The 18,107-nt window shown below is 48.2% G+C and overlaps 1 protein-coding gene across 30 annotated transcripts in view; it reads left to right on the top strand.

The window, feature by feature from the left end:
• Positions 1–18,107, top strand: part of LOC107273268 (mucin-17) — a 225,126-nt gene that overhangs the window by 188,401 nt on the left and 18,618 nt on the right. For all 30 annotated transcript variants that reach the window (XM_015751284.2, XM_015751281.2, XM_015751294.2 and 27 more), the window contains 2 exons: positions 2,447–2,541; positions 14,601–16,552. In XM_015751284.2, coding sequence (XP_015606770.1) covers positions 2,447–2,541; positions 14,601–16,552 — 2,047 coding nt within the window. The remainder of the gene's footprint in view (positions 1–2,446; positions 2,542–14,600; positions 16,553–18,107) is intronic.

Consider the following 18,107-nt stretch of genomic DNA (forward strand, 5'->3'; position numbering starts at 1 on the left):
GGGGGGGGGGGGGGGGGGGCGGGCACTGGTATGAGAAATGTAGAATTAGGAATAGACGGGGTAGAATTTCGTTTTGATACTGCGAAGCCAGTGGACAGTATCATCCCCAGTGAGCAGGGGTGCAAAAGCCACCCTTCTCCCTTTGCTTCTCTTGGATTTCTTTTTTTTCCCTCTGGTTTTCGCCTTCAAGGAATTCCCAACCCTGACTACATGGCTGATTAAACGCGCAACTACGTAACGTAACGCAAATAAACTGCCCCTGTTCGTATTGGGGCGAGAGAGAGGGATGAGAATTCTCTCTCTCTCTCTCTCTCTCTCTCTCTCTCTCTCTCTCTCTCTCTCTCTCTCTCTCTTGATTCCACCTTTCGGCTCTCTTTGAATTCCACTCTCTTTTTGGAACCCACCCCTCCGGTCACTTAACAGAAATATTTATCGAGGGTCCGTTTCTGCCGCTTCTGATGCCGTTTCTCTTCTTTTTGGATGACTGCTAGGACCGGCGACGCTACCCTAACTCCCTACGACGCCAGACGTCGACACGTCCTCGAGGACGCCGACGACGTACTCCACGAGACCGGATCGAGTGGCAGCGACCCTCCAGTAACATCCAGTGACCACCCTTCCTCTGCCTTTTCTACTTTTCAGACCCGATTCCTGCTTCCTTCGAGTTCTTTGATCCGACCCAACCCCACTCCCGACTCACCCTGAATTCATTCGACTCGGATTATTTACGCTTTTAATTACATTTCAAACTAGTCTACATCGCACACACGGGTTCATCTCTTTCGCTTTTGGATTCATCAACTCAGACCACCCTGATTACTTGAACGATAAAATATCGTGTAAAGGAAACGAAAAGGGGGTGGAAAAAAAAAATTAAGCGAACAGCTAAAAAAATCTTTTACCCGCGTATTACTGAATTACGAGGTCAAAAAGGGCAATGTAAGAAAAAAATGTCTGAAGAATGAGGTTTCGCTCGGACAAGACCCTAAGGGATGCTCGGCGACCCCAAGAGATACAGGGTGTACCTTTAATCAGGAAAAAATGTAATTTAATTGAAAAACTAGCTGTACCGGATTCCAGATGGCGCGTCGGTCGCCATGCATTCTGCATCGTCGTAGGGCTACGTTGGGGGTTGGCTGAGGGGTTGGCTGAGGGGTTGACAGGGCCGCTACCACAGAGGGATGAACAAAGGAAGTTATCGCACCGGAATTTTTATGCCGTCGAGACGAAGGAATGTAAATCACGCGGCTCCTTTTCCCGAAGCGGAATCGTTGCGTCATGAGCTTACGGTTCCGCGGTTAACGATCACTCGGCTGGAAGGTTAATTGAAATCGGCCGAAAGCTTGCTTTTACCTTTTTTCTTTCCTTCTCCTTTTCATCCCCAGTTTTTCCCTTTCATCTTTCTCTCTCTCGTACCCCCTATCCCTTCCTATACTCTGTACACGTATACCACCCACACACATACCCACCGGTAAAACTTTGGACGAATCGATTAATTCCCACGGGAGTCAGCCGCACGATAAAATCGAAGGAGAACCAAGTGGTCCATCGAATCATTTCGACTCCGTTCGAAGGGATGCTGAATAAATAAATACTCGCCGAATCTATCTCGACCTCTCTTATTCTCATTTTCTCTCTCGCTCTCCGCCATTTGCGATTTCCATAATTCTACTCACAAGTGCCATTATAGGCTGGCACCCCGTGCCCATAAACCGGCTTTCTCCGTTCGGCATTCGTGCCCGTTAAAACTTTTCGCAATAACTCACCCCCTGATTGTTATAAATCATTTTCAAAATAAGTATTTAATCCTTTCGTTCGTACACACCCTCGACATCGTTAAGGGATTCCAGTAACAGGGACACTGCTCTATGCATTTTTTTTCTCATAAACCGGAAAACCAACCCCCCGTTTATTAATGAGCCTTGCCAACTTTTTTTCAAAATCCATACAACCATACACAATCCTTTTTACTATACACAGTATTAACCATTCCGATTCTACTTATGGTTCTGTCTGAATGGTTACCGCTCTGAATACCAGACAACCCTGCCTGCCTACCTGTTGCGCGAATCCTCACGAATTTCACAAAACTGGTAAAATTTTCAAAAATCCCCTAAAAGCTAATGCTAAGCTCCTTAAAAAAAAATTTTAATGGAATCAAAACATATTTATTACATACAATTAAGTTTAAGTGTCAAACTGTATCTATCGAATTACATCTATATATATTGCAAAGAGCCACAGACCTAAAGAGTGCATAACCTTGTAAAGGCTAAGGGTCAAAAGAGAAGATACGCGATAGCAGGAATCCAATAAAGCCAAGACAGTCGAACGGTCAATAGATGAGAAGCCAATGGATGCTGGATCCGGAGGCCATCTTATCTAGCTCATATATCCTCTTTGATCGGCATTACTCAAGTGCGCCGCTCTGTGGTTTCTGTTACAGGCGGACGATCGAGGCAGATCTCCAGGAGCGTCGAGACGTCCGAGCGCCGCCGCAATCTCCTCACCCCCAGGCACCCCCGAGGAGCCACCGACGCTGTGAGTAGAACAACCTTAGTCGCAACGAAGTTATACCCATAGACTGTAGACTCGTCGGAGTTCATTTGGCGGTATCCCTTAAACTACGGAGGGATGAAAATAAGGGATGAACGTGAAAGAAAAAAGAATAAGGTATCCGCTAAGGGCTCGTTCGGTGCGACCTCTCTCGCGGTCTCTCCTTAGTCTCTCCAAAAAGCCACTCAGACAAATTAGTCACAACAGTCTCTCACCCCCTCTAAAAATAAGGGTGGGAATGCTCTCCCGCTACCACCCCTCGCGCCCATGGCCACGCTCGCTCGCTTCTTGCCAAGGAGGAGGTAAGGGCTGCTGCTGCTGCTGCTGCTGCGGGCGGCAATATTTATGCGGGTTTTTTATTGTGCTTTATCCCAAGAGCAGAATGGAAACAATATGTCACCGACGGGGGTAAGTTCTTGTAGGTGGCCCGGCTGGCACCTAACGTTAATACTAACGCGGCTTCGGCTAGGGCAACCGCCACACCAACCCCCGGGTTACCACGGCACAAGGCGTCCGGGAGTGGGGATTGGGTATCATGATTTTAAATGAACAACCCCCTGAGCCCCGGGACTCGCCGTTCCACGCGATACGCCTCCAGCTACATGTTAAATGAGCTAAACCTCAAACCTACCCTTAGCTCGGTTCGGTGCTATACCGCCGTACAATCTGGTAGTACTTGTCGGAGTTGAAAATTTTTTGAAGCTATCCTCACCGCGGTTCCGTACTTATAATTAGGGGTTGTGATGTTAGCCTTGAAATTTGGAAATTTTGAAAATATTTTAGGATACAGTTTTTTACTTATATACCTTACTTATATACTTTAATACCTAAAGTGGACGTTATATCAAATTCAAAGATAATTTCGAAATTTTCGGATTTCTTCGCTGAAACTGGGAATCCCATCATGGTCCCTAGCTAACTCTGACTTTCCAGCTGACTCTCGTGTAGGGGATGAGAGACCAAGGGTGTAGGTAAGGGAAGGGATTCTCTAGGTGGCGTTTACTCCGCATAAATCAAAAGCCAACATATATCAGCGACGGGGTAATATATCAGCGGCGAACCAGGCTGCCTGGAACCAGAGAGACCAGAGGATTTTGTGCACCAGCAGCACCAGGACCAGAACCACCAGAAGGAGTCTCCTTTGTTTTGCTCCGGCAGTCCTTTCAAATTACGCTATATCCACATAGACTCTCAGCCAACCCCTATACAGGTTGTCTATTTGGGAAGAACATTTCTCCACTAGATTCAGCGAAACTAGAATTAAGGGTAGTAGGGAACAACCCTTGAAAGAGGGTTCAGGTGCGAAGATCCTGAATAAAGACTACGCCAACAGTCTCATCCACAGGCACTATTATTCGGGCTTATTTCCTCGTATATCTCGAGAAAAACCATCCCCCCTCCGCCCACCCGCCCCCCAAAACCATACACGTACCCCAAGCACAATATCCATAGATACAGGGAAACTGCGTTGTCGCAGTCACAATTCAGTGGCAAACCTTCGCTAAGGCAATGCCAAGGAACGTAAGGGATGATAAGACGTGTACCAAGGTAAAGCAACCCCCTAATACCCATACGATAGGCTCCGAGGGTTTTGAGGATCGCGCGACGTGTTAAGGCATCAGCATAACGGCCCCACTTTTTCTCCTGGCTTTTAGCCACCTTATTCCACCCTCGGCAGCATCCCTCCGCAACCATACTACTCCACGTTACTCCCAAGGGTTGCCTTTCTTGCTCCACTGGTAACCTCACCCCCACCAGCCATTATTATCGTTACACTCTATGTTTTTCCAAGGACAGCCCTAAATCTATGTACGACATAGCTACCGTGCTGCCATCTAGATTGATGCAAGAACTGATACCAGCTCAAGATTTTTTTTCACATTCAATCTAACGTCTATCGTGACATCCTCTTAGCAAAAGATCCACGTTATCATTAACGTGTATCGTCTGTCGAAATACGTGTATAATAATAATACCTCGAAATTTCCTCACTTTTTTTTGCGATGCTGATTGGTACTCGCTGTCGTCATTCAATACGTGTTAAAATTTGCCGTTTGACGTCCAAGTTCACATACGCGATTCGATAGATCGATTACTTTGAAAGTATAAAATAATTTTTTTTAATCATTCACTCGGCTAACAAAATATTCTACGACAGTCTCAAGGGTCGTTCGGCCAGCGTCGCGACGCTCGTTCTACTCGCCCCGAAGACATTTTACAGAAAAATTTCTGCACCAGACAAAAATACCGCACGTTCCAGCATCCGCGTCCATTCCGGACCAGCGACGTTCCCGTCCGGCACGACGTCCGTTACCATTACAATTGCCATCTTGATTTAAGGGCGCATGCATTTTAAAGCCCGGACTCTATGGCCCTATTTGCACAAGGGATAGATAAAAATTCAGTAGCGGCTCAATAAACCAGTGCCGTATGTAGGTGAATTCTAGTGGGCGGCATTTCGTAATATTGCTCATAGCATATGTGAGCACGTGAGCGAGCAAAAGAGATAAATACTCCGGGTGTGTATGGTCCTGTGAGAAATTCGGAAGTGGATTTGCCAGGGTCGGGAATGTCGGTGGATAGAGGGTAGGAAAGGGAGTCGGTTTCGTGAAAATCGTAGTAAATTCAAATTCCGCGAGAAGACCGTATCTTAACGTGGCACTGGGATATCCCGGTATGAAAGATGCCGCAATACTTTTTCGAGCCGAGCAAAGCATAAACATTACGCACGAGTGAACCGAGCATAGGACGTGGCTGGCTGCTTTACTTTCCTTCTCATCTCTTGTATAAAGGGTGGCTTTTAGGGTGGCGTCCGCCCCCAATAAATTCCCATCAACAAGGTGGCGAGGGGGGAGGGAGGGGGTGGTACAGGTACGCCTCCGTCGCGTAAATCATACCGTAAGTGAATCGAAATTGAATCCAATGAGTAAATATGGCTTTCGAATAATAAAAGGAGCTGGTGGAGGATGAGGAGAATGAGAATAGCGTCAACAAAGTATCTCCAGGGAAATGGACCACTGTAGTTATCTATTAATGTATACGATATTATGAAAAGCTTTGACTGCGAGATAAATCATCCCCGAAGACATATAAAGCCTTATCCACAGTTCATTTAAAAAAAATAATTTTCATTAATTGTCTTTCCTTTGACACGTAACGACCATATCGGCGCAGGTAGGAGATTGGTAGAACCTGGTGTGAACGAACTCTTGATAGGGATGATACTAGGGGTTGTAGTGGTGGTACGGAATAGACTAGGTGGAAGGCGAAGGGGTTGGAGAATGAATAAATACATGAGCCTCGAGGAATCTAGCGTGGATGGAGGAGTTGGAGGGACAAGCTTGCCTCTCATATGCTGGGTATATACCATGAGCCAACCTCCCAGAGACGTAATAGCAGCAGGACAGACAGTGAGTAGGAGGAGACTGAAAATAGTCCTAGAAAATAGAGATGGCAAGGTGAAAGGAAGTAAAGAGGAAAGAAAAGAAGAAAAAAAATATGAGAAAACGAAGTAAAAGTCGAAAGCTTGCTGAGATTTGCGGAAAAGTTTTGATCCCCCATTCGAGAGGCTGACGCCACCTTCGGGAACTTGCTCCGGGTCCTCCTATCGTCATCTCCTTCTACTAGCTGGATGGCTGGTCCGACTAAAGCAGGATTTCTCCGCCTGGTAAAAGCGGATGGCGCGGATGCCACTGTCTGGGACGACATCAGCGTCCTGCGTTACCATCCAAGCCGCAACAATGTCGTCCAAAGTGATTAACCTCGTATGTATTTGAAATATGCCAAGAAACACGCTGACCATATTAATCTTGTCAGACAGGCCAGGCATACCAGGTAACCCAGTGCGCTTAGCATATCCCGGATAGGTGGAACGGATACTTCATATTTCATCATCATCATCCTCAGGTGTACCCAGACCCAATTTCTCATCCCCCAAATTCCAAGAAGACCACGAAGATACGATTGGTCCTGAGTCGCACGATCGCATTGACCACCTGGACTGGGTGTGTTTGAAGCTGGCGAAGGCAGCAAGCTCAGCTCCGAAAGGGTCGAAGGTTGGCAGGCATGACTGGCAAGAAAAGGAAACATAAGTTAAAGGTGGGATAAGCACTTGGCGAAGGAGAAGCCGACGCGATCGCACCCTGAGAGGAACTGGAGCTAATAAAAGCCCACAATTACCTCCGCTTCGGGCCATTTATCTTGATGGCGTCTCTTGCCCGATATAATTCACCCCGGCAACAACACATTGTTGCCTAATGAGGTGTAAAACATTCCAAGATATCTGGCTGGCTGGCAGGCAAGGGCACCCTCTCTCACCTAGCTCCTCTGGCATCTTCACCCCCTTATACCCCCATCCCATCGTGGATATCTGCCTCCTATCAGTAAGAGAGAGGGAGAGAGAGCGTGAGATTCTCCGTCAGAGTATCCAGTGCTGCCAGGCTAATACGGATGCTGAGATCATCCAGGAATCTCGCCAAATTCCAGACACACCGCTGACAGCCACTTTCTCCGTTTAAATAATCAGTCTCATCCGTTGAACGAAATGTACGCTTCCCTAAAAACAATGAGACGTTACGTGAAAACCAGAAAGGGAAGACAGTTTTTCATTTCACCCTGCGCGTTAGGGGTAGCCGGGACAGTGATTTGCAGTGGCTAAGCCGCATCGACAGGCTACGCACGTGTATCGCGTCTTGCGAGGACAACCTGATGGAGGGGTTCCTCCTTCTGGTCCTTCCTAGGTGCGTGTGCTGAAGAGAAAAAGAGAGAGTGCTATAAGAGAAAGTGACGAGAGGGTGGGAACGGAGGAACCGGGGAGGGACAAAGGAGGGACTCGGGTTATGATATATTTGTAATCATGTTACCCAGCTACGTGCCCTTCCGTTACAACTGCTTCGGTAACAAACTGCTTCAGACCTTTTTCACTTTATGGCCCTAAGTCTCCCATATTCGAACTCCTCAGCCATCGTTCTGAGCTCTTGGCTGGCGGCATCAGCGCCATGACGTAACTGCTTTTCAAGAGGAGAGTCAGGATTAGCAAGACGCACCCCCGACACAGTTTGGGATATACATGTATATCGTATATATATACGATGTAGGTGGCACGAAATTTTACACCTTACCCTCTCTAACGTGTAGCGAGAGGGAAAACTCATCGTTTTCATTAAATTGCATCGTAATAATACGTCCTCCAACGGAGAGAACATTTCTCGCCAGAGAGCCAATTCCGACGTCTAACAACCACCCGGCATATTATTACCGCCATACCCGGGGACAGTTTATTCCGTTCTCATTTCAGAATTTAGTGCCACGTTCCACCCTGTAAGAACCTCGGCCCTGCTCCCGCTCTTCTCGCTCATCAACCTACTCGTACGGATCTGTATAGATATACCCTCGTGAGGGTCCAGGAATCTGTGGGGGTTGGTTCAGAACAAACACACCCTTAAATCAGTCGAGATTTCTTTGGCCAGCATCCGTGCACCTAATTACCCCTTCCTTTACGTCATATAAAATTATGTTATCGCATATCTATGGCCATTCTCTTTAAGCCCATTGTAATGGCCGAAGCTATCGCGAAGCGCGTAGAGGGATGAAAATGGTCCAGGGACATCAGGTTGAAGAAACTAGTAAAAGTCGAAGAAGCGAGACCGTTGGACTGGTACGGTACCAGACGGGGGTTGATAGGGAAGGGGTGTAAGTAGGTACCTGCAGGGTGGAAAAGCGAGGGAGAGTTTCGACGTCGCGAAACTTTGCTGAATTAGGGAGAATGGAATCTTCCCTGAAGACGGGAGAGTGCAGAGGACAGTCACGTCGTTTATCCGGCATCTTTTCGCTTTGATTCTCAAGATGGTGTTAAAGGGTGATGATTCTAAGGTGCTTGAATAAAATTTATCCCATGGGATCATTTCGCAAGAACACGGTTGTGCTCTTGTGCTCTCGTTCTCTTAGCAACCTCAGTACACCCTAAGTGCACAGAATACACAAAGGTGACAACTGAGGTTACATGGGGTATCTAAATGAATCCTACGCATGTATGTATATATATATATATACACTTGTCACTATGGACTATTGATCGTACAGTTGCTAACAATGTAATAGTAACAACCTTCCCTTCACTTATTTACACCCCTATTTCTCTACTTTATACGTGATACCTTCGTCTTTATCGTTGAACGCACCCCTCTCTACCCTCGAAGTCAGTGCATTGGGAAATTTGTATATAGTCGAATTAGGGGATGAATATTACTTCGAGTCTAGTCGCAGTGGTCCATTGGTCCTGGATTTCCTTTTGATCCTGATTGTTTTCTCATTGAAGCAGGTGCGAAAGTAACTTACGTTATTCTTTTTAGTAGGGTTGTTTTTTTCTCCCTTTCAGTTTTTTTTCTTCCAGCCTCCCTTTTCACACTCCTCTGGTAACTACTGGCTCTCTCTCTCTCTCTCTCTCTCTTTCTTTCTCCCTTTACAGGCTCCTTTACCCAACTCTCTTCGCTCTTTCGTTCTCTCTGCCGGCCTATAAATCAGTGGAAATTTGTTATGCACGGCACACAGATGGTTTTGTTATATGAAAATATGTGCCGCGTAGGGATGGTAAGTATCCCTCGGTAAAACACATCCCTTACCTCGGCCGCTACCGCCCCCTACCTTACTCTGAAAAGCCCGAGGCGTCATGCTGTTCTGCGCTCTCTTTAATTACGCGCCGACCGGGACGCGTGACGTATTGCCCTAAAAGGGATGGAAAGAGGGTGGGGAGGGGGGGAGGGGTGTATGCCTAGCAAACCCTTATCCTTCCTTAACAACCATCCTCGCGCGATCGACAGGACATTCGCTTAGCGAAGACGATTAACCAGGATTTCGGAGCATAGTCATCCCTTAATAAGGAGTATTGAAATTTTTGAATTGTTGTATTCCACAGTTTTTTTTATAACTTTCCCCAATCCTATATGTACCATGAACTTTTTCAGTCAAGGGATAAAGTGGAGTGTGGATATAGGCCGTGCAAGTGCGCACTTAAATATGTGATTGGAACATAAAAAGCTTCTTTGGGAGGGAAGGTCCAGCGATAGAAGGAGCCACTTAAAGCGTCCCTGGACAGCGTTAAATATTTGATCGGAATTCGATTGATTTAAGACGTCGACCAATAAGCAAGGGTCGTGCTTGGAGGGGGAAGAAAAAAAGAAAAGATCTCGAAGAAGGTAGAAAAAGCTCAAGAGTATTCCCAGGGGGGGGTGAAAAACTGACTGATGGACCAGCTGGCCAACTGTCTCAGTCTCAGCTCCACTTTCAGTCGGAATCACTCTGTAGGAGTACTCTTCTTCTGATCGACTACCATATTCCTTCCTGGACCAGCAGTATACGCGTCCTTTAAAGCCATCCCCTATATAAAGTCGAAAGTCCAGAACATACCCTCTATGGACGTACGAGTATAGGTATCGGGGGTCCCCTTGGAAATAGAGCCAATCTGGATGTCGTTAAATTGTAAGGACGAGTCAGTCACGTCGGTAGGATATCATCCCCCGGGTATCGAATATATCCCAAGGGATGATACCGGACCGAAATAGGAATTCGTGATTTCTCCTTGCTCTGGTCTATATTGAAAAACTTAATTGACGCGTGAGAGCAGAATTTACTTGGAAAAAAAATATATCATCGGGGGTCACACCAGGGGATAAAGGTCACAGGGTAGTAGATTGGTCGCGTGAATTCAGTCGCCAGCAAGTAAGGGTGTGCATTAAGGCAAGTTCCCATTATCCACGGGTGGGAGTCCTAAATTATCCTTGCGGTTGCCGCGAGGCGTCGAGGTGCCCACCCTCGTTCCGTTGAAAAAAAGACGTGCGTATCTTTCCACCCCTGAGCTATGAACCCGCAGTCAAAAGCGTCGGGACGCCTGTTTCGTTAACTATTGAAGAACAAAAATCCATACAAGAACAATATTTCCATCACCCACCTATATGTAGTCAGACAATGGTAATGACCAGGAGACGAACAGGTGACCACGGTTACGGCGTCAGCGTCGCGACGCTCTTAACCCTAGCACGGATATGGGTTAATGTCCGTGGCTAATGAACGCTCAGAACATTTCGAGTTGTCAAAGCACTCAGCAAACCAATATTCCCTTTGAATAATGAAGAAGCTCATCGTTCATGAATTGCGGTTAATACACGACCAGCATAAAACCATAGTCCACTCATGGTTAATGTGATACAACGTTTTAACCCATTTTTTTATTTATTTATTTAGTCCCAGCCAAACGCATTATCCATATCCTAAAAGCTGAACTGCATCGATAAACCGTACAACAGGCAACGATCCGAGATATCATCAGTGCTGGCCTTCAGTTTGACCTGGATTCATATCATTCACGTTCAGCATGAATGTAGGCAGGATGTAAAGATCAGAATGATTGTGAGTAAAGGCAGAAGAGCGATCCCGATCAGGATCCTTCCTTTGACCATGTTTGGACATTAACGCCGATATTTCGTTGATAAGGGGTTAGATAAGGTGGGCGGGGAAGGGGGATGCGGAGAGGGAAATCCGGCGGATAGACCAACCACTAAGAGCTGTGATCCGCTGGCGGTTTATCTAATTGGAATTGTCAGAGGGTCAGAGGGCTTGGAGGAGGGAAGCTTCGAAGGAGTCAAGAGCCGATGGGAGGTAGGGTAGGAGTGGTTGGGTGGGGTAGAGAGATTGAAAGAGAGAGAGAGAGAGAGAGAGAGGGAGAATGTAGAAGCCCAGGGTGGAAGTTTCGGCTATCTCTTGGAACACAGTTCCAAGGAGGCTCCTTTAGACTTTAGTGACGTGACGTTGCCTAATACTCTAATCCCTTCACTGGCGGCAGCATCCTCTTAGAAGACGTTCCCTCCTCACCCTTGGCAGCATCCACTTCGAACTAGGACACGTTGGTCCTGGTGGACATGATGCAACGAATGGGCCGATACTCCCTAATTAATTGATGAGTCTCCATTTAAATGTAGACTTGGTCCAGGAAGGAGAGACATCAAGATAGAGTTGGTCCATCGATTATACCAGATCAAAGTGAACTCCGAGCTGGAACGTGAAGCGATATTAATTCGATTGGAATCGGCTGGAAAATTAAGTAGTGAGAGAGTGACTGATTGGTCGTCATAGAAAATGGTCGTACATACCTGACGTATGATGGGTTCATCCCCCAAGGGATGAAAAAAAAGTGCAAAGGTCCTCTGGTACGTATTGATCCTCGATTATCTCGAGCAGGTCGAACTTCCGGACAAGGAGCATCGGTCTGCAAAGAAAAGCGATAATGTCTTAAGCCGTCGGCGCGATTTAACTTCCGATTTCGACCTCCTCATCCTCGTTCTCCCTCACAGCCAGGAGACCTCGTGCGCGCGGTAGAGTTCGCCGCTCTAAACTCTGGGCTTGGTGGTCTGAGGAGGTTTAAGGTACGAGGTTTAAGGTTTAAGGGAGGCTCTCCTCGAGATCCCAGGGTGCGGCGCACTAAGCGCTGACGCTGATCCCTCTTGCTCCTTATACTTCTGTTTCTCTCTCCCTCTCTTTCTCTTCCGTTCGCCATTTCCCCCTTTACTCTCGGATCCTCCAATCCTCGAAGAAGCTTCCGTACTCCAGTCTTGCTTTATCTCGAGTTGTCGGCTCCTATCGCCAGGAACACTATACTACATACTTATTGCCATTGGCACGAGGTGAGGATAAACTTAGGTGAGGTTTGGACTCCCTCCTGGAACAGGATAATAATGATGACGAGAAAGGTGATCGTCATCCGTCATCCTTAACCGTCAGGGGTCACACGATCAGCGAGAACGAAGACATTACCAGCAGCTGTTTCTTGACGAGTCACGAGTTCACTGGCTCGGATTCGACCCCGTAGGAGGTCCAGGACGTTAAGATGCCAGAGAGGTGGGTAAGAGCGCGAGGGTGTAAGAGGGTGAAGCAGAGGGTTTCTACCCTCTGCTCGATAGCTCGATTAAACGCTCGACGCAGCCCCGAAGAGTTTTAATTAATGACGGCCTGGCCTTATGACGGCCGAGTTAAAAAAGAAACTCTTGAGATCCATATTGGTTACCCCCCCGGTCCAATCCGGACGCTGCAGCTGCCTGGATTCGATACTGGTTCACCGGACGATGCTGGAGAGGAGGGTCCGGGAGGTCATTAATTTGACAAGGAACCTGTCGATCTAAAGATCGTTTCATCAATTACCCAAAAGTCTCTTCACTCTTCCTCGTGGAGGAGCCATATTCGTCTGCCTAAGTACGAGCGTCACTCCTTTCTCTGAGAAGCTCAGACTTTCGCTCCGTTCAACCCCTATCGTTTCCTCCCTCTCTCTCACGATCTCTCTCGTCTTAATAATGGATTAATAACGCGTTCAACGATCCTAGCCCACACGGCCCGATTAATCTCGACTCCGGCTCCGACGGCTTCACGTTCGCTAGAATATTACGTGCTCGGCCTCCAAGGGGATCATCCCTTGAATATCAAGGAAACGTCGCAGATTAATACGCGGGACCTTAGGAGAAAAGTTCTTTGGGCTGGAGAATGAGTAAAGTAGCTGAAGGTCCAGCATCGTCCCCACATGGCCAAGTAAAAACAGAAGGGTTATTGGTCAGAGAACGCGAACGTGTTTCCAGAGTGCTTTACGAATTTCTAAACTGAGCGAAAGAACTATATATTAGAGAAGGGTGGACCGTCGTCATGGTGGTGGTCATAAGGGTAGCGACGGCGCTGCTGGCGATGGGGTTGAAAGGACTAGCGGCAGTAGCAATAGTATCTGTATAGGGGGTGTCTCCGGATACATGGGGTGAAAATATAGGAACGTGCGCGATGCGCGGCTCCCAACACACTGAGAACTTCATACTGGTGTGCATCTCGGTAGCACCAACCTAGGAAAGATTATTCCGCGCACCCTCTGAACCTCCTCGTAGACGCTCACACTCCTCGTCGTGTTCCTCCACCACGACGGTATGGGATCTGCCAGTAGTGGGAGAGTCGGCGTCGACTTGGTGGGGTCTGCGATAGGGTGAAAGACGAAGGCAAGGAGCGCAGGCCAGCTACCCTCCTACCTTGCAACCCTCTAGCAGCCACGGGGTTGCGTTTCGCCGCCGTCGACGTCGACGACGACGACGACGACGACGCCGCTGTCGGCAACGCCAAAGCTTGGGGGTGGACAATGCGCAGAACCCGCCCCCACTTTCGGAGACGGAGCAGAATCGCGATTCTTGCGCAACTGCGCATCCCCACCACTGTCCGATCTAAACCACCCTCTGACCACCCCGAGTCGTTTCCCTTAAACATAGCACAGTAGCTCACGAGCACCCCGTCGAGAAGGGTTCGCTGTTGCAACTTCCCCTCGGCGAGGCCGCTTTCGACGCGACCCCCTAACGCACAACCCCCCCAGAACGTCCTCGTGTCCGCGCAACGTTTTCACGAGATTTGACAAGTCGCGCGCGAACTTTATTCGTTAGACTGGGAAGGGAGGTTTCATTGTCAATTTAATTAATTGGGTCGGATTTGAATTGTATACTTAAGGACTTGAAGTATCTTTGAGAAGTTTTTTAATTTTTTGAAAGTGTTCACGTGACACGGTCCAGGTGGCATGAGAAACATCTCGGGAGTCTCCGCGTGGCTATGACTTCAGGAAGGAGCTCAGGTGAATTCATTTTAAGAATGATTTTAGATTGATCTATGGTGATCGAGATGAATTGTGATAAAGCTCAGCGGAGAATAAGGATGATAAAGACCGAGAGAATTGTCGGGTCGAAGATGTTTGAGATTGAAAGTGCATCGGTATCTCGCGACACTCAGATCCTAAAGATCAATCGAAAGAGATGTAATTGATTGAACGTGACTCCTCAGCATCCTTCGATCCTTGTCCAGAAGAGATCCGGAGTCCGGGGACTCTTGTTGGAGGAATTGCTGCTGGATCTGATTCTGATACTGGTGCTGGTGCTCGTTCTGGTGCTGGTGCTGATACTCGTGCTCGTGGCAGTGCTCGTTATAGTGGTGCTGCTTTTACCGGACGCTGCGATCGACTTAACTCTGGCATTTTCGTGTTCCAGGGTGGAACTGACCAGCGTACCGGGTGGGCAGAATGCGATGGCGCACCTCAAAAAACGGAAGCTCGAAGCAGAAACGTGCACTCCAAAGCCGAAACAGCAGTCACTGAGTAGCAAGAAGATGGTAGCGCAACAGGGTGTACCTCAAGAAATGGAGACGGTGGACGCTGCCGCGAAGCGTCGAAGAAAAGGTCTGCGCGATGATGAGATCAGAAAGCAGATCGAGATGGATGCCGCGAAGAACATAGCTTTGCCACAGAAGAAGCGAGTCTTCCCATTGGGCAATTCCGGAAGTCCGGCGAGGAAGACCAGCAAGAATTCTGAAGAGCCAGAGGACGACGAGACCCTCATCCGCGAGACGGAGGCTGCACTGAAGAGTCTCTCCGGTAGCTGGCCAGGACCTAGAGGATCTCTTCATCAGAGAGGTAATTCTGACGAGGACAAGTACGAGCCGAATTTTGAAAATCTTTTTGAGGAGAAGAAGGAAAATCCAAAATTGTCACCATCGTCCATGTCGACTTCTTCGACGGCCAGCAACGAAGCCGGATGTTCCCTCAAGGACGTCATCACGCTTCGCGGACAGCATGACCGCACTGGAAGAGGGCAGCAACAACAGAACAGACAAGATCCTACTAAACAACCACCAAGCAAGACCAAAAAGGAATTGGAAAACCTTTTGAAGATAGAAAGCGAGTGCGCCTCCATACAGAACCAAGTGGGTCAAAATCCGAATGAGTCCAAAAACCGATCTGGACCACGATGTCTCCCCCTGGGAAAGGACAGAAATGTCGGACCTCACGGGGAACAAACTCGTCAGCCTGACAAGTACTCCAGGTACGATCCCCCAGACTTTAACGAGCTCGTAGACGATTCTTCGAACGAACTCGAGATAGACATGTCTGACCCCACGACGGATAAGGACGAGGCTGACAAAGATAAAGTCGACGGTAAGGACAAGGACAGAACCTGCAAGAGTGGATCATCGCCAACTAATTCAGGAAGGCACCAACATCAACAGCACCAACAGCACCAACAACACCAGCAGCAACACCAGCAGCAACACCTCTACAGCGGGTACCAGAGACAGTACAGCGATGGTACCATGAAGGTATCTCCTACAGGAAATGCAGCACCTTCCTCGACCCCGTCATCAGGCACCTCTCCGTTCTCTGCCACTTCCGCCTTTAGGCCACCGAACACAGATCACGCAAAGTCCAGCTGTCGTGCGCCCACGCAGACCGGAAGTCCTCCAGGGTCATCATCAATCCCACCAATAGGACCATATCCAGCATCGGCCACCTTCGTCGGATACCCACCACCAGGTGTAGTACCTGGACCAGCAATGCCAGGTCCTCAGCCCGTAACAGGAATCTCTCCGTCCCCCGAAGATAAACACGTCTCGACAGTCTCGCTGCTCCAGCTGAAGTCCTCCAAGGACGAGAACCAAGTGTCACGCAATACTCCAAATCCCGTGAACCCGGTGAACACAGTGAACGCACCAAACTCTACCAAGAGTCCTAGCGGCATCTCCTCCGTCGCAAGTCCAGATACGAACACCTCCAAGCAGTACACAATCCTGCAACCAGCCGGCGTCGGCTCCAGGGCGGCCAGTGCCATCCAGGACATAAACAGAGAAGGAGTCGTCAGTGTTGCCGCAGTGAGCAGTAGCAGCAGTGTAAGCCCACCAAGTGGGACTAATAATACTATAAATAACAACAACAACAACAACAACACCAACACCAACAACAACAACAACAACAACACCAGCAACAGCAGCAGCAGCAGTAGCATCATCACAACTACAACCACAACCGTCAGTCCCTCAGCTGTTGGTGATGTCTCAACGACAACCGGAAACGTTCAACAGGACAACGTGATGAAACTTCCAGAAAGGACTGGGGGTTTCGACGGCACCAGACCTGGAATGTCCATGTCGCCGTCCAGTCTCAGTAGAGGTGAGAATCCGTAAGAAGAATGTGTTTCCAAATATATTACCTACTTTTCATTTAAAAAGAACCCGGTGCGCGATGAGGCTCGTTAACAAATAATTACCAGTATTGCATTAATCGTGTAAACAAAACCTAGAATGATTTGCAAGAAATTCGTTAAAACATTTATGAATATAGCAGAGGGGTTGTCGCTCGTGCGTTATGCGTTACCAAGACTGTCTGATAGCCCAGGAGACGATGGGGCTTTTGGCTTTGGAGGGGGGGGGGGGACAAAAGGCATTTTCGACTCTCTCTCTCTCTTTCTCTCTCTCACACTCGCTCTGTCTATAAAGTTAGGGGAGTTAGACCAGCGCGGAAAATCAATAATTACGAAGCGAGGGGTGATGACTCAAATGGTGAAATCAAGGTCCCTACACAGAAATTATTCTCCACGTTAGTTGCACCACGAGAAGAACCCAATCTTGGCCAATGACGACCGATCAAAATCAATGACCGCTTGAGGCTTTATAAAAAAACAAAATCTTAACCAAACCGAAAAGGGATTGGCGAGGAATAACGATAGGAGTATCCACGAAGAAAAATGACGTTGCGTCAGAGGGAAGGGGGGGTGAGGGTTGGCGACTCAAAGTAGGGATGAAGACTCGTTAAGGGGTGACAGGTGGAGTTTGAGTGCATTCCGGAGTGTTACGGGACGCGGTGACACGGAGCGTCTAGTCGAGGGAAATTTGGGGTTGATACCACGTCATATGTATAAGCCGCAGCTGTCAGCGGCTGGAAACGTGACTAGAATGCCACCCCCGTTTCAAGCCACCTTATTACCAGCATTGCGTCCCTGCCTTTCCTCATTATCCCCTTAGCCTTTTCTCCTAGTCCCTCCCTCATCCCTTATATCACTCTCCCTGTGCTTCTCTGGAGCAGATTCGCAGAAGCATCCCTCTGACGTGTATACAGCTACTGCTGCCATTACTGCCACTGCACTGTTATTGTTGCTCGTGCCGAGGAGGATACGGGGGGTGGTAAAGCGTTGCACGAAGCGCACCTTGCAAATCAAGTACATAAGGGTAGTAAGGGTTGGCTCTGAGATGGGGGTGGATTTTAAACGGCGTGTCGTGAGATAAAATTGAGAGGCCGATCAACGAGTCGTTTACTTTACAGTGAAAGCAGGTATGCACGTAGGATATTGTAAATGTGTATAGGGGTGAGAATGGGGTGGTAGATAAAGGGTAGCTACTATTTTCTAGAAAGGGATGGTTGGTGGGTATTAGCGTGCGAACGGGTCAAGCGGGTTCTACGGAATCACAGAAGGTCGATCGCTCTCACACGGTTAGCCCTGGATATCGTTTGATTTTGTATGGCGATTGCGTGCGAACCCCTAGAGGAGCGTGTTGACACGCTATAAAGCCGCTATCGGGAAATCCGTTGGCCGCAAACTACCCCCTGCCCCCAAAGCCGCAGACGTCGTACGGGCCCCCGCGAGCCGGCGGAGTGCTAATAAAAAAATAAACTACCCTGTAACTCAATTTTACGTTACTCTTACTTTGCCCTCTTTCATCACCCTCCC

This window comes from Cephus cinctus, unplaced genomic scaffold, assembly GCF_000341935.2.
Source record: "Cephus cinctus unplaced genomic scaffold, Ccin1 Ccin1_scaffold1553, whole genome shotgun sequence".
Classification (NCBI taxonomy): domain Eukaryota; kingdom Metazoa; phylum Arthropoda; class Insecta; order Hymenoptera; family Cephidae; genus Cephus; species Cephus cinctus.